Source organism: Microcaecilia unicolor, chromosome 9, assembly GCF_901765095.1.
Source record: "Microcaecilia unicolor chromosome 9, aMicUni1.1, whole genome shotgun sequence".
In the NCBI taxonomy this organism is placed as follows: domain Eukaryota; kingdom Metazoa; phylum Chordata; class Amphibia; order Gymnophiona; family Siphonopidae; genus Microcaecilia; species Microcaecilia unicolor.
Window position 1 is genome coordinate 37727272 of NC_044039.1, and position 21029 is coordinate 37748300.

A 21029-nucleotide genomic window follows, 5' to 3' on the forward strand; every position below is an offset into this window, starting at 1 on the left:
ACAGAAATATTTCTATTTATTATCTGGCTGTCTCCAAAACCCTGCTTCCATTCTCTCTCCGTCCTGTTCCCCTCTAACTCAAGACTCCTCAACCTCCTCGCTTGTATTATCTTCCTTCCTGGTCCTAGTGCAGCTTTCCCATTGGCTATATCCTACAGTCTCAGTGATTAGAGCTGCTTTTCAGTGCTCCACCCCCCCCTGCTTTCCCATTGGTAGGATCCTACCACAGTGCCTGAACTGGAAGGGGGGAAGTATAAAATATTGCAGCGCTGTAAAGGACTAACCTTTGAAAAAATATCCAAGTCCTTTAGCCACCCTTCTGGCTTTCACACTCTGCCACTAAAAAAATATCTGTAGAAGCTGAATAAATAAATATAGTTGGCAATCCCCGGCTCCTGACTGCTGAGCACATCTGACAGGACCCCCCTAAACCTTTGGGCCCTGTGCACATGCCTAATTTGCTTATGCTTTATTCCGGCTCTGTCCTTTTTCTGGCTTGAGGATGGTGTCTGGTAGTTTCACTGTTTCTTAAGAGAATAGTTGGAGTGTAGTAGGTGTCAGTACCTACTTTTTAGCTTTTTGGACCACTGCAGCGGAGGGCAGCAGAAAAGTTTCTTGGGCCCGGACTCAGGGCCCAGCTTCTGGCTTCTATGCACCAGTGAAGAGACTAAAAAAGATTGGGACTGTTTACAGTACCATGGGAGCAGAGCAAAGTGCTGAAGCTGAGCAGAGACAGAATGACTTGAGCATCTCAGGTGGGTCAGAGTAGGTGGAAGAAATGTGTCTGCTTAAGTTAGAAACGGATGCTTAATTACCGAATAATTCAGGCATCAGCTATCAGTGCTTTATGTGGCTTTAGTACTCTGTGTCATTATGTAATAGTGATATGGAACCCTCACTCTAATGCCTAAGCATAGAAGAATGAGGTTTCCCAGATCTCAGGAAAACATGAGTTGATTTGCGCACCGTTTTGTAAGGTGTGCAGTGAATTAGTCTCAGTGACAGTTTTCGTTGATTTCTGCTATTGTCGTCCATTCAGTAAGTCGCTTTCGTCCAGCCTGCAGGATTCTTGCTGCACTAAAGTTGCCTCGAGATTTGCATTTATTTCTCTCTTCATCAATGGGTTGCTGTGCTTGGCCTATACTCTAATTTCTTCGATTACAGGCAGAACTTTGATATTGACTTTTCTGCCAGACTCCTGCATACTATGAAGGAAGCCTTTCTTTGGCTTGGATCCCAGGCAGTGATTCCCAAACATGTCCTGGGAGAATCCCAGGTTTTCAGGATATCCACAATGAACATGCAAATCTGTCTCATGCTATTCATTGTGGATATCCTGAAAATCTGACTGGCTGGGATTCCTCCAGGACAGATGTGGGAATTACTGAGTGCTGAGCTGGGACATGGAAACATGGGGTTGAGACACTGCAGGTTGCTATAAGCATTCAAAGAAGGATCTGTCACCAGGCTTTTAAAAGCTGTTACTGAACCACCATTAGAACAGAGAACTTGTTTTCCATCTGTTATAGTGGGTGTGTACTGGAGCCATGCACATTTCTTGGACTGGGAAAACAGAGAGAAAGCCCTGAGCTGTCATATGTCAGCTGTAAGGATTTCATGTTTTCTGCCTAGAACTTTTAGTGATTGGCAGGATATATTTAAAAGTAAATTTATGTTTCCTCTTGACATGCAGGGTGTAATCAGGCACACACACGTGGGTGACATCTTCACATGGCACAGAGAAAGAACTAAGATCTAATGGAAAATTCTGAGCATGTGCAGCCTTCCTTCACAGTATTTTCTTATTCCCTACAGATTTTGTTTTTCTTCTCTGTCGAACAGATGTAAAAACAAAGCTTTTCCTTATTTGTCAATAGTTTACTTTTGGTTATCTTCCAGTGTTTTTCATTATTCCTCAAAATAAAATGTGGGGAAGACTTATGGAATTTTTCCAACACTTCTGTGGTGTCTGTGTTTTTGACCTAGAGGGAAAGAGGGATGAGTGGTTTGAGTGGCGCAATACCAAAACATTCTGTAGTATTGCAAAGAAAATAAAATCAAGTGTGATAATATATCAAACCATTAGAAGTCATGTTCAGCAGATATCAAAGGATGGGCTTTACAGTTTAACCACAAGGTGCCACTGTGCCATAGTAATAGATACTAGTTGGCAGTATACGTATCAACCAATAAGAAAGCTATATGGCTTGGTAACTCAAAAGATGTTGTTAAGTTGACACATGCCATCCCTCTGGATAGTTGCCCTGAACGGTATTCAATATTCAGTCAAGTATCCAATCGATGATAGAGTGGCATCGTTAGCTGTCACATATATGATTATCTCCCAGTTGGCGAGAGGTTATATGTGTGTGCTCAATATAAAAAGCTCCTAGCTATCATAGAATGAGTCTGTTCTCTTGAAGCTAGACTTGGAGAAGCTGAGGGAGCAGAGAGGTACATGGAGGAGCAAAAAGGGCACCCAGGGAGGACAAGGCCATAGCGGAGAGATTGAATGAATTTTTTGCTTTGGTCTTTTGTGGAAGAAGGTGTAAGAGATCTACTGTACCAGAAATGGTTTTCAAGGGTGACGATGCAGAAGAACTGAAAGAAATCTCGGTGAACCTGGAAGACATACTGAGCCAAATTGATAAGTTAAAGAGTAATAAATCACTGGATGGCATACACCCTAGGGTACTGAAAGAAATCAAACATGAAATTGCTGATCTGTTGTTAGTGATCTGTAACCTGATGTTAAAAATCAGCCGTATTACCTGAAGATTGGAGGGTAGCCAATGTAATGCTGATTAAAAAAAAAAAAAAAGGGTTCCAGGGTTGATTTGGGAAATTAAAGGCCATTAAGCCTGACTTCAGTGCTGGGGAAAGTAGAGGAAACTATTATAAAAAAAGAAAATTATGGACCACATAGACATTCATGGTTTAATGGTACAAAGCAGCATGGGTTCAGTGAAGGAAAGTCTTGCCTCGCCAATTTGCTTCATTTCTTTGAAAGCTTGATAAACATATGGATAAAAGTGAGCTGGTTGTTTATAGTGTATCTGGATTGTCGGAAAGCTTTTGACAAAGTTCCTCATGAGAGACTCCTGAGAGAATTTAAAAAGTCATGGGTTAGGAGGCAATATCCTTCTGTGGATTAGAAATTGGTTATTGGACAGAAAACAGAAGGTAGGGTAAAGTGGCCATTTTCTCAGTGGAGGAGAGTGAATAGTGGAGTGCTGCGGGGATCTGTACTGGGATTGATGCTGTTTAACATATTTATAAATGATCTGGAAAACGGAATGGCGAATGAGGTGATTAAATTTGTAGATGACACAAAACTATTCAAAGTTGTCAAAATGCATGCAGATTGTGAAAAATTGCAGGAAGACCTTAGGAAACTGGAAGACTGGGCATCCAAATGGCAGATAAAATTTAATGTGGACAAATGCAAAGTGATGCACATTGGGAATAATAATCCGAATCATAGTTACCTGATGCTAGGGTCCACCTTAGGAATCAGGAAAAAAGATCTAGGTGTCATAGACAATACACTGAAATCTTCTGCCCAGTGTGTGGTAGCAGCCAAAAAAGCAAACAGGATGCTAGGAATTATTAGTGAAGGGATGCAAAATAAGACCAAAAATATTATAATGCCTATGTATTGCTCCATGGTGCGACCTGACCATGAGTATTGCGTTAAATTCTGGTCGTAGTATCTCAAAATAGATATAACGGAATTAGAAAAGGTTCAAAGAAGAGCGATCAAAATGATAAAGTGGATGGAACTTCTCCCATATGAGGAAAGGCTAAAGAGGTGAGGGCTCTTCAGCTTGGAAAAGAGATGGCTGAGGGGGGATATAATTGAGGTCTATAAAATCCTGAGTGGCGTAGAGTGGGGTAGAAGTGAATCAATTTTTCATTCTTTCAAAAAGTATGAAGACCAGGGGATACCCAATGAAATTACATAGAAATACTTTTAAAACAAATAGGAGGAAATATTTTTTCACTCAAGTTGTAGAACTCATTGACAGAGAATGTAGTAACAGCGGTTAGTGTATCTGGGTTTAAAAAAGGTTTGGACAAGTTCCTGGAGGAAAGTCCAGGGTTTACAAACTGTGCAGCTCGGCACCCTGGTGCACCACAGTGCACTCACTGGGGTGCCGCAGCAAATTCCAACCTCCCTCCCACCTGAACCGCTACTGAAGACAGCAGTGGCAGAAAATCAAATACAAAAAAAAGCAAGCTCAGGGCTGCAGCAGCATTCAAGCATGTGCTGTCAGTTCTGCCTGTCCTCTGCCCCTGGAACTGGAAGTTGACATCAGCGGGGGCAGAGGATCAGCAGAGCCGACAGCGCATGCCTGAAGGCAGTTTCGGCTCCGTGCTTTTTTTTTGTCGCGGCCACTGGGGCAGGGAGCAGGAGGTGTACGGGACTCGCACAGGTGACTGCCAAGGAGGCTTAGTCTTGCTTTGAAAATACACCTCAATGTGTGCCTAATGAAAACAGGAGACCGGATGAAGTCAAAAAGTTTAAGTTAATAGGTCAGTCTCTGTTTACCTTCCCATTCAAAAAAAAAGCAAACCTATGATCTGCTGCATCTGAGTTGTCATTCTTTATTGTTGGTAGCATTTTTTATTTAATCTCACTTATATTTTTAAATGTGGATTAACTTTTCTTAGGTAGAATAGTAATTTGTTATAAATCGTAATCAGTGTGTCATTTGGAAGGGCTGGTAATAGGGACATCTTGGTACTGTTATATTTGTGCAGAGAAAAAGATGGAGACCTGTGTGGGCAGGGGGTGAAGATCGGCATGTTGTGTGTGTGTGTGTGTGGGGGGGGGGGGGGAAGATCAGTGTGGCCGGGGGGGAGGGGGTGCTGTGAAAACTTGCTCGGACATAAAGGGCGCCATGAACTGAAAACATTATGGGAACCACTGCTGTAGTCTGTTATTGAGATGGACATGGGGAACACACTGCTTGCCCCGGGATTGGTAGCATGCAGTGGTGCTACTAATTGAGTTTCTGACATGTACTTGTGACCTGGATTGGCCACTGTTGGAAGCAGGATACTAGGCTAGATGGACTATTGGCATGACCCAGTATGGCTATTCCTATGCTGTTGTATTGATCCATCGCCTTGCTGGTCTTCCCCTTTTGCATTGATTTTCAACCATGCCAGCACAATATCTTTCTCTAATAGTCTTTCTCTTTGCATGACATGTGCTAAGTATGAAAATTGAAGTTTTGTCATTTGAGTTTTCAAGGTAAGCTTAGGTTTGATCTCCAGTATGGATCAATTTTCAGGCTGTCCACAGTATATGCAGTATTATTCTCCAGATCCATAATTCAGACATTGATTTTAAAATCTGTCCTCTCTCCTAATACAAGCACTTAGGAAACAATATGAACAGAAGTGAGATGATATTAGCATACACTCTCTACTGGCATGATCACAGAACTTAAAATATATGACCTTAGGATATAAACAGACATGTCTTCATGGTGTAGCTAACAGCCAGGCTGGAGATAGTTGGTGGTGCCATGCATACTTTGGGGGTGGGGGGTGGAAGGGGACAGAGCAAGGTGAGGGAGCTATATGGATTTGAGGGGGCAAAGCAAGGTAAGATTTTTATTGTGGGGGTGGGGGTAGAGCAAGCTGAAGAGTGTGCCACACACGGGGGGGGGGGGGGATTAAGCTTAAGAGGGTGCTAGTAGAGAGGTTGAGGGAAACATAGAGGGGAGGAGAAATAATGAGAAGTTGTGTGTGTGTGGGGGGGGGGGGGGGGTTGTGCCTGGGGAGAGTAGAAGGAATAGTAGATGGGGGTACTACTGCATGTAGCAGAAAATTATGGGGACAGACAGAATTAGTTTTTTTTTTCTGGGAGGGAGCGAGAACTGCAGTTGAAGTGGGGGGAGGAGGGGAGGCTAGAGTCTGAGGAGGGAAAAGGCGGGGGGGGGGGGTTCGTGCCTTATGTTGGGGGAATTTTGCACACAATCATTACAAATGAACTTTGCAGAATTTTCAAATATTGTGTGTAGATCTGTCAAATTATTTTTTTCTTACACAGAATTCTTCCAGGAGTATGCATTGCATCAGCTTGGTTATTTTGTTGGCTTGCTTGAAAATACATTTTATAATGACTCTTGTGACCTGCTGTTTGAGAGATCAAACTTTTGATCTCTCAAGGAACTGTGTTTAAGTGAATTAATAGTCTTGCTGTACAATGCTTTGTGTGAAGTCTTCAAAAAAAAGGCTTAAATAAATCCTCATGATATCATGTAAGAGTAACTTGGCACAAAACCTTTCCTACGCAAGAAGCGAGCCTGGAGATTACTAACTTGCTGTCTTTGGGGGTCTGTCCTTTCCTAAGGCCTTCATATCACATATCCAGAGCTCAAGATAAAAAAAAGAACCCCAGATTCACAAAGCATTATGTTTCTCGGAGAAATCAACTGCTTCTTGAAAACCAGATTGGGTTAGCATTTATGGGGGAAGTTTATCAATCTGTGTTGGGGCTTTAAAAGTTATATTATTTGTCCCTTAATATAACTTAATGCAGTCACCACGGGTTACATAGTAATGAGATGCAAAACATGCAGATGTACGTAAAACGGCTCATTACGATTTATAAACCATAATGCAACCTCACGCGATTGCCACTAGGGGTGCCATTTTGCCAGATGGCACCAGTAGGGCAGGAGTGATTGGGGGTTCACCAGGGATCCTAGGTACTGGGCTGGGATTCAGCAACCTGTGGTGCTGAATCCTTTGGTTAATGAAAATGTGATAAAAGCTCGCCTTATTCTGCACCTTGATAACTGTCCCCCCTTAGAGAGAATTCCTTATTTCTCATTGTCTCTAAGACGACCACCCACATGATCTTGCCCTCATTGGCTTCTCTTTGCCTTATCATAGTGCTATGCAGGGGTGTGTTGGTAAATTTTTAACAACAGGCTCTTTCTCCGGACGTAGCCAGCTCTGCAGTTGGAAGGGCCGGGGGAGGGGGAGCAACACTTGCCTCTATCTCCTCCCTCCCTTCGTGTGGGCACGCTAGGCATACCTTTGCTGGCAGCCAATAAATGGACTGCCACCACTTCCTACGTCTTGTTCTGAGCAGCATGCTGGAACTTCTCTCACATGCTTGAGAAGTCCCAGCCTGCTGGCCAGAGCTGAAAACAAGGAGCGGGGAGCAGCAGTAGTCTATTTACTTGGCTGGAAGAGCTCAGCATCCCCACCAGCAAAGTAAAAGATAATTCAGCAGGGGACCCAAGCCCACATTTTGGGAGCCAGTTGTTAAAGTAGCCATGGAGGGCCTTACTTTAACAACCGGCTCCCAAAATTCTTAAAAACTTAACAACCGGCTCTTGCGAGCCTGTGAGAGCCTGCTCCAGCACACCACTGGTGCTATGGTAGAATGCTGCCTCTGCTTCAGTTAACACCACAGAAGCCACTCATCCTGTCCACCCATTACTTCCCTCTTTTGTAATTACAGGCTTTCCGGTCTGGCAAAATTTTGCTAGCTTTCATGATATGGGGGAAACAGAACATGAACATTTACTGATCCTTACTCATCTAGCGCTAGAAGATGTGTTTTAAAAGAGTTTTTAAAAAAAATAATTTTATTCTATAGTAATATACAATGCTTTGCATTTTTCCCCCAGTTGAACAGATTGCTTGCAAGTAGAATAAGCCTGAATCCTGATGCAGAGATTGTAGATTATGGTCCTTGAAGAATGGGGGAAGAGAGCTATAATCAATATTTATTTATTTTATTTATTTATTGCCTTTTTGAAGGAATTCAGTAAAGGCGGTGTACAGTAAGAATAAATCAAACATAAGCAATAGACAATTACAGCAGTAAAAATATTCAAATAATACAAAGTATGGCATAGTATACTTCTTACAATGTCAACACAATACATAATAGAACATTTTAATTGACAAGTGTAGGGTGAATGTTGGATGGGATTGGGGGGGGGGGAGAACTTAACAAACCAGGCCCTACGAAAGGTGTTTCCAAAACCATTAAGCCACATTGAGCCTGCAAAGAGGTGGGAAAATGTGGGATACAAATGCAATAAATAAATTATTTGAGGAGTACGAAATTTATGGCACATATTTGTGAACCCTGCTTCTTAAGCTATGAACAGAATTAGTTTACTCCATGAAATGAGATTCTGTCTGTTCACTAATTGTTCTTTTATTAGAATAAAAAAGAACTCTAATGCATTCCTGTATTATTTTGCTAGCTAATGTCTGCTGGCAGTTTATGATGTTAACGCTTATAGCTATAGAACGGCATTTTAGAAAGGGCACACAAGCCTACAGTTGAGATGTCCAGGTCAGGACATCTATAATTTTGCATGTATTGTAGAAAAGAGTCTGGTGATGCAGATCCCTTTCTAAAATACATGCCATCATGAAACTTCGCCTTGTAGAAGGTAAGGCAAATGTTGAACATCAACGTCAACCAGCCTACAAGATAGCTGTGTTAGGGCGGCATTGCAATGTCTGTGTGCAAATTTTAGACCACAGATGTTGCAGTGCCAACTACACAACCATGGTAGCGATTGCATGGTTTCCCCCCCCCCCCCCCCCCCCCCCCAATACCAGTGGTGTGACTTGGTGGTTTTTCTAACCGACGGTGTTCATCTCGATAGCGTGGATACTTTGTTTACTTTCTTTGGGAGACACTATTACCTCTAGGAACCTGTTTTTTTTTTTTTACTGTGTTCCTCTTTTTCTGTACCTTTGTGCTTTTTTCTTTTTTTTTCATTTATTGCTTGTGTTTGTGTACTGTTTTACCTTCCCTTTTGTTACCGTCTAAAATAAGCACCATAATGTTGCATTGTTGTGACGTTTCTGAAGGGGTCCGCCTAGCTTGTGGAACCTCCTGTGTCTGCAAGGATCTATTAAACGCATCTTTTAGAAGACCTGCAAAACCTCTCTGAGCTCACTCATCCTGGGATGTATCCCATCAGGTCCTACGGCTTGTCCACTTTCGGTTTTGCAAGCTGTTCATGTTTATATCTATACATCTTTTGACGATCGGCTTTGGATCTTCTTCTTGTGTTCCTTCTGTGAACACCAAACAGAAGTATTCATTCAGCATCTTCAGTAGCTCCTTTGAGTATCACAATTCCACCTCTGGTCTTCCTTTCCCCAGTATACCTGAGGATTGTCTTGTCACCTTGATTTATATCTTTTTAAAGTATTTTTACTTATGTCCATGCTTTTGCCATTCTGATTTCTTTCTTTGGCTTTTTTCAGCTTTATTCAGAATTATCATTTGTGTTCCTTGTTTTGTGATCTTCTATGTTTTGTTATTGCTACCTTTTTTTTTCGCATTCACTTGATTGGTGAACTGTACTGTTTTGTTCTCCTCTTGCTTTCGTTTTCTTTCCTTACCTAAAAAGTTGTTGCTCTTTTTACAGCCCTTTTCAGTTTAGCTCACAGTTTTTTTCTTTCCACTTCCCTTATTTTCTCCTACTTGACAGGTTTTCTTTCAGATACCTCCGGTTCGTTTTAAATTTACTACATTGTAGCTTCATTGCATGCCCCCTAGTCTTAGTATTTTTGGAAAGTGTAAACAGATGCTTCACATCTACTCATTCCACTCCACTCATTATTTTATAGACCTCTATCATATCTCCTCTCAGCACCCTTTTCTCCAAGCTGAAGAGCCCTAGCCGCTTTAGCTTTTTCTCATAGAGAAGTCATCCCATCCCCTTTATCATTTTCGTTGCCCTTCTCTGCACCTTTTCTAATTCCACTATATCTTTTTTGAGATACAGCGACCAGAATTGAACACAATATTCGAAGTGCGGTCGCACCACAGAGCGATACAAATGCATTATAACATCCTCATTTTTGTTTTCCATTCTTTTCCTAATAATATCTAACATTCTATTTGCTTTCTTAGCCGCAACAGCACACTGAGCAGAAGGTTTCAACGTATCATCAACAACGACACTTAGATCCCTTTCTTGGTCGGTGACTCCTAACGTGGAACCTTGCATGACGTACCTATAATTCATAATTACAATTCATTTGCAAACAAGATTTAGGATGTATTCAAAACTAAACTTTCCGCATACAAATCTGTTAAAAAAATTAAGACATAATCTTGGGACCTAATATCTCACCCTTAGCCTTTACACTCTTAAAAACTTCAGTTGGAACAAAACTGTATTCTGTATATGCTGAAACCTATGTTGTCACAGTATGATTTTGAAAGTGTGGTATAGCATGTGGTGCTTTGCAATGCTCTGTACCTCGTACAGAATTCAGCAGCAAGGCTTGTAGCTGGGGCTTCCAGGTTCGATCATATAACACCAGTTCTGTCACTGGAAGTTCTGTATGTCTTCCATATGAAAGAAGGATTTTAATGTTCAGGCCTTTTGCTGAGTGTCTGTCTTATTTATTGGACTTTATTAATCACCTTTATGAGGAGATTCACCCAAGGCCTCTTCTGGATGTTGAAATTATTGACTTCTTTACTCTGCCAAATTTAGATGGGATCCAGTTGTCAGACTGAGCATTTGTTCTCGGGAATCGGGTTATGAAGGACTTTTTTTTGTTTTGGATTTTTTGGTGGACCAGAGCTTGACACTCTTTTTATATCCACGTGAGTAAGTGGAGACGCTAAGAACTGGGACTGGTAACTACATCACAGTAAATTGTTTAAAGTAGGAAAGAATGATGTACATTTGTGTAGTCATTTTAAAGTTTGAAAGGTGCTTGTTCCTCCTTTGCCTGTGACAGTGGGCAGTATGGTGATACTTTGCATTATGTTGAATTGTTCAGAAGTATTTTTCAGTCACTTTTGGAAGTATGACCTCCCCTAAAATTGCAGTTCAGGAATCTTGGGATACTGCTAGACTCCTCACTTGCTCTGATTCCACAAGTTCAAACAACATTTTAAAATTGTCTCTTATCACCTATGGCAGCTACAAAATCTCTCTTTTTAAATATTCAAGTCTGACCGCATTGGTCCATTCCAGCTATGTGGTAAACTGTGTTGTAGAAAAGCATTCTCATCATATCTGTTATTTGAATGTTCTAATATGTGCTTATTAGATGTTTCATTGGTGTGGAGTGGAGGAGTGGCCTAGTGGTTAGGGTGGTGGACTTTGATCCTGGGGAACTGAGGAACTGAGTTCGATTCCCACTTCAGGCACAGGCAGCTCCTTGTGACTCTGGGCAAGTCACTTAACCCTCCATTGCCCCATGTAAGCCGCATTGAGCCTGCCATGAGTGGGAAAGCGTGGGGTACAAATGTAACAAAAAAAAAATTATGCTGACACTGTATTATATCTCTATTATTTGAATTTCAGTGCTGTTATTTGATCCTGTTTCATGGTAGTCCTATTATTAGGTTTCAATTTGCTGTTTATGTTTATACTTGGGCATTTTACTATTGTTATGCTGTTAACAAAATTGTAAGTTTATGTTAAACTATATCTACTGTACACTGCCTTGGGTTAATAAATCCCAATAAATAAATTTTAAAATTTATATATTTTTAAAGCTTCCCCTTCTCCAGCAAAGCAGCGAGCCAAAATGGATGACATAGTTGTTGTGGCCCAGGGAACCCAGACCCTTCGAAATGTGAGCACAGACCCCGAGGTCATCAAACTGCAGGAGATTCCAACTTTCCAGCCACTCTTAAAAGGTGAGAAGCCTCTTAACCCTCTCTCTTCAGGCTGGTGTGGGCTTGTGAAGTGGAGCTATAGGAAATCTCTTGAATAGTCCTTTGTAATGTTGTACTGAAAGAAAGTTTAAAGACAAAAAAGTATAAATTTGACCTTTTTATTGGACTAATTTAGCGTATTTCTTGACTAGATTAGGGAACCTAATAGCCCTTTACTCAGGTCAAAACAGAATGATCCAAAGATGTCATGACCAGAAAATATAAATGAATGATATAAAGAATTTCATAAGAACTTAAGAATAGCCATACTGGGTCAGACCAATATCTAGCCCAGTATATTATTTTCAACAGTGGCCAATTCAGGTCACAAGTACCTGGCAGAATCCCAAATAGTAGCAACATTCCATGCTACCAATTCCAGGGCAAGCAGTGGCTTCCCCATGTCTGTCTCAATAGCAGACTATGGACCTTTTCCTCCAGGAACTTCTCCAAAACCATTTTTAAACCCACATAGGCTAACTGCTGTTACCGCATCCTCTGGCAACGAGTTCCAGAGCTTAACTATTTGTTGTGAAAAAATATTTCCTCCTATTTGTTTTAAAAGTATTTCCATGTAACTTCATTGACTGTCCCCTGGTCTTTTGACTTTTTGAAAGAGTAAAAAATTGATTCACTTGTTCTACACAACTCAGGATTTTGTAGACATCAATCATATCTCCCCTCAGCCGTCTCTTTTCTAAGCAAGAGCCCTAACCTCTTGAGCCTTTAGCCTTATATGGTAGTTTGCTGACGAAAAGGAGTTGGGAGCAGATTTGGTGTTTTTTATTTTTTTAAAATTAACCTCTATTTCATGTTTTCAGGTGAACTAACATGATGCACACAGTTTTCTTAGCATCAGCTTACACTGTTCTGAAACAGCGGGTGTTATCCCTTCCCACAAGCAGATGGAGGTAGAGAAAACTGAATTCAAATAGTGACATCACCATTTATAATCTATGGTGCTCTCTGGAACAATTCAGTATTTTTCTCTGCCTTCCAACAGATGGTAGGTTGTGCTGTGTTGCTCTGTCCTGGGCAGCCACACAACATGGTGAAGCCTAACGGCTGCTCCCAAGTCACAGTCTCAGGACCATACCTGGTTGAGCTCGGAGCTTGGTTCCACAGCCCCCAGTCACACTCCTTAGTGCCTCTGGATGAGGAGTTCGCTTGGTCCTGAGGGATCTTGCATGAGAGGTGCAGGTCCCTATTCCCCACCCTTCTTATCCATTTACCCTGTTTGGGTGTCCCCCCCACAGGCTCTCTCTGCAGCTCCCAGGTGCTTAAATTTCCTCCAAATTGCCCTGGGCAGCCTTTTTCCCTGTTTTAGGGAATAAGACTTTTTTGCTGCTCCTTTCATTTTAAGAAAAAAATAAAAAGCTGGGCAGCCCTGAACAGGGAAATCCCATACCTCGAGGTTGAGGGATTTCCCTGTAATTAAGGGAATTCCATTAATTTGCAACCCTAGAGATCCCTGGATGGAACAGCATCCGGTTCACTGGGTTGAGGCTGGTACGAGCAGTGTTTCAGGCATGTGCCTGGAGATGCCCTCTGGGAAGCGCTGCTCTTTGTGCAGGAACCGATAGCTCAGCACAACTGCCGGTTCTGTTTGCACACAGTGTGATGGGCCGTTTCCACTAGGGGGTCATGTTTCCTTCTACTACAACGCTCTTGGATCTCACTAGTTATTGCTTTTTTAATTTCCATTTATCTTTTTAGCATTTCACAATCTCATGACTAGCAGATGTCAAAAAAATACTAGGAGAAGGAGAAATTATGTTTTACCTAATAATTTTCTTTTCTTTTGTCAGCATCATTATTCTGACCTAGTGGGTGTTATCCCTTCCTTCTAGCAGATGGAGGTAGAGAAAACTGAATTCAGCCAGTGATTTCACCAGTTATAATCTGTGATGCTCTCTGGAACAATCCAGTATTCCGTTGCACAAGCAGCAGAAGGTCCCTTTCTTTAATGCACTCATGCCCCGTCAACCACTGCAGCGGCAATGATAAGCAAGTAAGCAAAACACCACAGGATGGCACTCACTACCCTGCATATACTAGAGAATAACCATATCACGGGAACCCCAAATGGCTGCCAGTTAGAATCAGATCTTATTCTTCTTCACCTGTTCTAATAAGAAAGAAACAGAGCATACCCAGAACCCCGGGCCGAGGTCTTCCAAGGGCAGGATTTCAGAACAGGGATACTAACTAAAGAAAACAAAATTATCAGGTAAGACATAATTTCTCCTTTCTTAGCGTCAGTTTACACCGTTCTGAACCAGCTAGATGTACCAAAACAGATCTAATGGGCAGGGGAAGACAAGGCCCCTTGAATGACTGCACTGCCAAAGTCCAAAGGGACCCTGGCCAGAACATCCAGCTGGTAATGCTTAGTGAAGGAATGGAGTGAAGACCTTGTTGCTGCCCTACAAATATCCTCGGGCGAAAGAGCCCGGCCTCCTCCCATGATGCCACGTGAGCCCAGTGATGATCCACAGTAGGGATATGGAGATAAGCCTCCGTGAGATCCAGGGAAGTCAGGGACTACTCTGGCTGCACCGAGGCTATAACTGAGCACAACATCTTCATCCAAAAGTGTTGGAACCTGAGGCAAGTGTTGACCACTTTGAGGTCCAAGATGGGATGGAAGGAGCCACCTTTCTTCGGGACAAGGAAATAAAATGGAGTACTATCCCTGGCTGCGCTGTGCTCCACCGCCCTGAGAGCACACAGGTGCTGCAGAGTGGATGCAATGATGAAGGTGTCGGACGCCGGACAGGCTAACTCCAGAGAATACCCCCTGCCGACTACCTCCAGAACCCACTGATCAGGGCCCACTCATCCCGGAAGAGAGCTTGCTTTCCACCGGTACCAACAAGGGTGCCTGGGGCACCTCATTGGGAAGAAAGGGGAGCCATGGCTCCGCTGGAGGCACCAGCAGGGCCAGCTGTTTTGGTGCTTTGAAAAGAACATTGCCTGAAGGGTCTGCCCTGGCAACGCCCCTGAGACATAGAGCAGCGGGCGGGCCGAAATTGCCCTGACCCTCTATGCGCCCCTTAGAAGTGGAGGAACGCTGAGACCCTTTCTGCCCCAGCTCAGGGAGCCGGATAGGCCATGCCTTCCCCCATATCCTTCACCAGCTTCTCCAGGTCCTCTCCAAAGAGCAACCGCCCCCTAAAGAGCAGCTGACGACAGCTTTTTGGAAGCTGCATCTGCTACCCAGTGGTGAAGACACAACTACCTGCATCCGACCACTGAGCAGAAAGCTTAGCGGACCACATCATATAGAACTTCCACCAAAAAGGCTCTTCCCAACTCCAGGTGAGCCTCTTCCGGGGACTTTGTGAGCTGCTGCAGTTGCAGCATGACCCTTGCCACATAACCACTACAAATGGCGGCCTGAATACTGGACAACCCCACAGAAAAGGCCAGGTGGAGCTGCTGCTCCACCTTCTTGTCATGGAGCTCCTTCAGATTAGAGCCCACACCCCCTGTAGTCTGGAACTTTGGAAGGCTAAGTGCTTTGAAAATATGCCTCATAATATGTTACTATGTACTTATAAAACGAACAGGAGGGAATATTTTTTCACTCAATGAATAGTTAATCTCTGGAACTCGTTGCCAGAGGATATGGTATCAGCGGTTAGCGTATCTGGGTTTAAAAAAAGGTTTGGACAAGTTTCTGGAGAAAAAATCCATAGTCTGCTATTGAGACAGACGTGGGGCAAGCCACTGCTAGCCCTGGGATCAGTAGCATGAATCTTGCTTCTATTTGGGATTCTGTTAGGTACTTGTGACCTGAATTGGCCACTGCTGGAAGCAGGATACTGGGCTTGATAATGGTAATGGAATTCAAACATGCATGGGATAAACACAAAGGAATTCTGTTTAGAAGGAATGGATCCACGGAATCTTAGCGGAGATTGGGTGGCAACACCGGTAATTGGGAAGCAAAACCAGTGCTGGGCAGACTTCTACGGTCTGTGCCCTGATCATGAATGAATAGATATGGATGGACTGGAGTGTAAATTTTAAGGGGCTTCGACGTTAGCTTCAGAACTTTTAGTACAAGAACAGTGCTGGACAGACTTCTACAGTCTGTGCCCTGAGAATGGCAAGGACAAATCAAACTCGGGTATACCTATAAAGTATCGCATACCATGTAAAATGAGTTTATCTTGTTGGGCAGACTGGATGGACCTTACAGGTCTTTGTCTGCTATCATTTACTATGTTACTATGTTAGATGGACAATTGGTCTGTCCAGTATGGCTATTCTCATGTTCTTATTCTCCCTATACCCCTTCCTGTGCTCTTCGCTGTACTCTTGCTTATCATCTCAATATTCCCTTGGTTCACCGTTGCCTCTTAGAATCTGCTCTAAACTCTGCTTTTTTCTATACAGTTCTCTCTCTTTGGAGTGCCCTTCCCTATGATCTATGCGTGTTACTATTCTCATTTTAAATCTTTTCTTAAGGCCCATTTGTTTAGATTAGTGTTCCTTCTCTCAGCCAGTAGGGGGGGGGGGGGGGCTTGGTGCTGAGCTGCAGTCTGTTTAACATTCCCCCCCCCCCCCCCCCCCCACGATATGCAAAACTATTTAACCCGCCAGGAACGGGCTCGTCTGGTTAAATAGTGGTTGTGTCTAACTGTGGATATTCAGTGGAAGATAACCAGTTATCTCCTGCTGAATATCCTGGTTAGCGGCTAGCCTCTAACCAGCCATATCGCGACATGTAGCCGGTTAGGTGTGGATATTTAGCACCTAACTGGCTATGCTGAGCAGTCAAAATAGTCTACTTAAATAGCAGGCCTATGTTTGACCGCTAAAAAGTTAACTGGTTAGTGCTGAATATTGGCATAGCCAGTTAACTTTTTAGCGGCCAAAATAAACCTGGATATTCATTGCTGGTCGCTGGATACAACTCAGCATTGAATATCTGGATTTAATGCCAGTGGCAGATAGCAAATTTGCCGCCCGCCACTGACTGAATACTGGATCCTTTATGTTTTAACCTTTATTTTTTTAGTGTATTTTTTTTTTTTACTGTGCTGTTTCTTCTGTTTTTATTGGTTTATTGTACGCCGCTCTGATTTATTTTAATAAAAACTTTACAGTTTTTTAATAAAAAACTTGATACACTCAACTGCTATCTCAACCATGTGCATAGGGCTGGTTGGGAGGTGTTAAGAGTGAGAACTTTTTGGCAAGCTGTATATAGACACGTTTTGCAGGTTACCCCACTAGAACAGTATATGATCTTTACAATATTACTTTTCCTTTTTGCTCAGCTTACTGTTTTACAGTGTTGATTGCTGATACTTTGCTCCATTGTTTTTAAAGAGCTTGGTAGTACGTTCCTTCAATAATCGGTCTTGTAGACTCATTGAGGCCGAGTTTCAGACCCCAGGAGTTAGCTGTGAGCGCTGAATCCGGATATTCAATGCTGGGCCGTTTCCCATGATCAGAAATGAATATCTGGTTTATTTTTAGCTGGTTTCAAAATAATGGGCTAAATCGATATTCAGACTTAGCCGGTTATCTTGAAACCGGCCAAATATATTCTATGGTTCCATGTGGCCAAATATGGCTGCTAAAGTCGCTTTAAAAATCGGTAGATAGCTGGTTATATCTTGTGATATAACCGGCTAGCCTCTATCCAGGGATATTTAGCAGAGAATAGCCAGTTATCCCCCCGCTGGATATCGGCAGATAGTCGGTTTAGCGCTATTTAACCAGTCAGCAGCTGTTTTGGCTGGTTAAATAGCGTAGAATATCAGGGGGGATTATGTCACATAGAAAGTATTTTCACATGTGGTTTTTGGGTATTGCTAAAACGCTAAAAACACTAGCGCGGCTTAGTAAACAAGACCCTTAGTGTGTTTTTAATGTATATTTTTAAATTTTGTGTATGTTTATGTCAATTTGTAGACTCCTGAGGAAGGCTTCACGGCCGAAACACGATTCATGTAGAGTCTTGATTCTGTTGATTTTGCACCTTGGTATAGATCTAACGTCATTTGTTACCTTTGCTGTGTTTTGTATTATAAGCTGTATACAGTACCCGCTCATTTAGGAGCTGAACTGCTGTTGAAGTAGAACTGTCCGTTTGCTTCCTAAGGAGATGTATGTAGGGAGGATTGTGGAGCCTAAGGAGGAAAGGTGTCAATCTAATTTAGGGTAAATACTTTATTTATTCATTCATTCATTTTTGTATCCCACTGTTATTCAAAAGGAAATTTCGGTTCAAAGTGGCTTACAATTTGTAATTGATTATAATTACAATGATTAACAATTAGACGATGTTACATTGGTGCGGTATAATTTCAAAATGGTGTAGAGCATTTGTATCGCATGTAGCTAACCATAGACTTTCTTGAAGAGAAGGGTCCTTAGTTCTTTCCTGAACTGAAGATAGTTTGTAATGCTTCTTGTGTTCTTGGGTACAGATCTCACCGTGACCTCTCTAACCTCATCTCTATTCCTCTACTCCCCTCCTCTTCTCTGCCCTTCTCTTGCGCCCTATGGAATGCCCGCTCTATCTGTAACAAACTCCCCTATATCCAGGATCTTTTTATCTCGCGTCACCTCCATCTGCTCGCCATAACAGAAACCTGGCTCTGCCCTGATGACTCTGCTTCAGTCGCAGCCCTGTGCCATGGCGGTTATCTATTTTCACATACTCCTCGCTCTGCTGGCCGTGGGGGCGGTGTTGGACTACTTCTCTCTCCCTCCTCCAGATTTCAACCCCTTCTTCCACCTCAATCTCACTGTTTTTCCTCCTTTGAAGTCCACTCTATCCGCCTTTTCTCTCCTCTGCCTCTTCGAATAGCGGTCATTTATCGTCCCCCTGATAAGTCCCTTTCATCCTTTCTCAGTGACTTTGATGCCTGGCTTGCCTTCTTCCATGATCCTTCCTCCCCCTCTCTCATCCTTGGTGACTTTAATATTCCTGCTAATGATCCTTCCAACTCTTATATTTCCAAGTTACTCGCTTTAACGTCGTCCTTTAATCTCCAACTATGCTCCACCTCCCCCACTCATCAAAATGGTCACTGTCTTGATCTCATCTTCTCCTCCAACTGTTCACCCTCTAGTTTCCTTGCCTCCGATCTTCCCCTCTCTGATCACCATCTTACAACTTTCACACTTAAATCTCCTCCCTCCCAGTCCCGTCCTATCCTATCTAATTTATCTAGGAATCTTCACGACATTGACCCTTCATCTCTATCCTCCCATGTTTCAAACCTCCTCTCTACTGTGGCACCATCCACGTCTGTCAACGAGGCTGTTTCTTCTTACAACAATACTCTATCCTCTGCCTTAGACACTCTTGCACCTTTGATGACCCGCCCTGTAAGGCGTACAAAACCCCAACCTTGGCTGACTTCTAATATCCGCTACCTACGTTCCTGTACCCGCTCCGCCGAACGCCTCTGGCGGAAATCTCGGGCCCTTGCTGATTTCTTACACTTTAAGTTCATGCTGACCTCCTTCCAATCTGCTCTTTTACGTGCCAAACAGGATTATTATATCCAACTGACCAACTCTCTTGGCTCTAATCCTCGACTTCTCTTCACCACATTGAACTCTCTCCTCAAGGTGCCCCCTCCCCCAACTCCCCCTTCATTATCTCCTCAGACCCTTGCTGAATTCTTTCACAACAAGGTTCAAAAGATAAACCTTGCTTTCTCTACCTCACCAGCTCTCCCTCCACTAGTCCGTTCCCCTCTCTCTCCTTCCCCTCATTCCCTTTCCTCCTTTCCTGAAGTTACTATTGAGGAAACTACACTTCTCCTTTCTTCCTCAAAATGTACCACCTGTTCCTCTGATCCCATTCCCACCCACCTTCTTAATGCCATCTCTCCTACTCTTATTCCTTTTATCTGTCACATTCTCAACCTCTCACTTTCCACTGCGACTGTCCCTGCTTCCTTTAAACATGCTGTGGTCACACCTCTCCTTAAGAAGCCTTCACTTGACCCTACTTGTCCCTCTAATTACCGACCCATCTCCCTCCTTCCTTTTCTCTCCAAATTACTTGAGCGTGCTGTTCACCGCCGCTGCCTTGATTTTCTCTCCTCACATGCTATTCTTGACCCATTACAATCTGGTTTTCGCCCTCTCCACTCAACTGAAACTGCGCTTACTAAAGTCTCCAATGACCTATTACTGGCTAAATCCAGAGGTCAATATTCCATCCTCATTCTTCTTGATCTTTCCGCTGCTTTTGACACTGTCGATCACAGCATACTTCTCGATATCCTGTCCTCACTTGGATTCCAGGGCTCTGTCCTTTCCTGGTTCTCTTCCTACCTCTCCCTCCGCACCTTTAGTGTTCACTCTGGTGGATCCTCTTCTACTTCTATCCCTCTGCCTGTCGGTGTACCTCAGGGTTCTGTTCTTGGTCCCCTCCTCTTTTCTATCTACACTTCTTCCCTTGGTTCATTAATCTCATCCCATGGCTTTTCCTACCACCTCTATGCTGATGACTCCCAAATCTACCTTTCTACCCCTGATATCTCACCTTGCATCCAAACCAAAGTTTCAGCGTGCTTGTCTGACATTGCTGCCTGGATGTCTCAACGCCACCTGAAATTAAATATGACCAAAACCGAGCTTCTCATTTTCCCCCCCAAACCCACCTCCCCGCTCCCCCCGTTTTCTATTTCTGTTGATGGCTCTCTCATTCTCCCTGTCTCCTCAGCTCGAAACCTTGGGGTCATCTTTGACTCTTCTCTCTCCTTCTCTGCTCATATCCAGCAGACCGCCAAGACCTGTCGTTTCTTTCTTTACAACATCCGTAAAATCCGCCCCTTTCTTTCCGAGCACTCTACCAAAACCCTCATCCACACCCTTGTCACCTCTCGTTTAGACTACTGCAATCTGCTTCTTGCTGGCCTCCCACTTAGTCACCTCTCCCCTCTCCAGTCGGTTCAAAACTCTGCTGCCCGTCTCATCTTCCGCCAGGGTCGCTTTACTCATACTACCCCTCTCCTCAAGACCCTTCACTGGCTCCCTATCCGTTTTCGCATCCTGTTCAAACTTCTTCTACTAACCTATAAATGTATTCACTCTGCTGCTCCCCAGTATCTCTCCACACTCGTCCTTCCCTACACCCCTTCCCGTGCACTCCGCTCCATGGATAAATCCTTCTTATCTGTTCCCTTCTCCACTACTGCCAACTCCAGACTTCGCGCCTTCTATCTCGCTGCACCCTACGCCTGGAATAAACTTCCTGAGCCCCTACGTCTTGCCCCATCCTTGGCCACCTTTAAATCTAGACTGAAAACCCACCTCTTTAACATTGCTTTTGACTCGTAACCACTTGTAACCACTC

At 43.2% G+C, this 21029-nt stretch overlaps 1 protein-coding gene across 1 annotated transcript in view; it reads left to right on the plus strand.

Moving 5' to 3' along the window:
* Window positions 1-339: 339 nt before the first annotated feature.
* Window positions 340-21029, plus strand: part of BORCS5 (BLOC-1 related complex subunit 5) — a 167548-nt gene continuing 146858 nt past the window's right edge. Inside the window, exons 1-2 of the mRNA XM_030214648.1 lie at window positions 340-755; window positions 11528-11671. Of these exons, the coding sequence (XP_030070508.1) occupies window positions 698-755; window positions 11528-11671 (202 nt within the window). The 5' untranslated portion in view covers window positions 340-697. The remainder of the gene's footprint in view (window positions 756-11527; window positions 11672-21029) is intronic.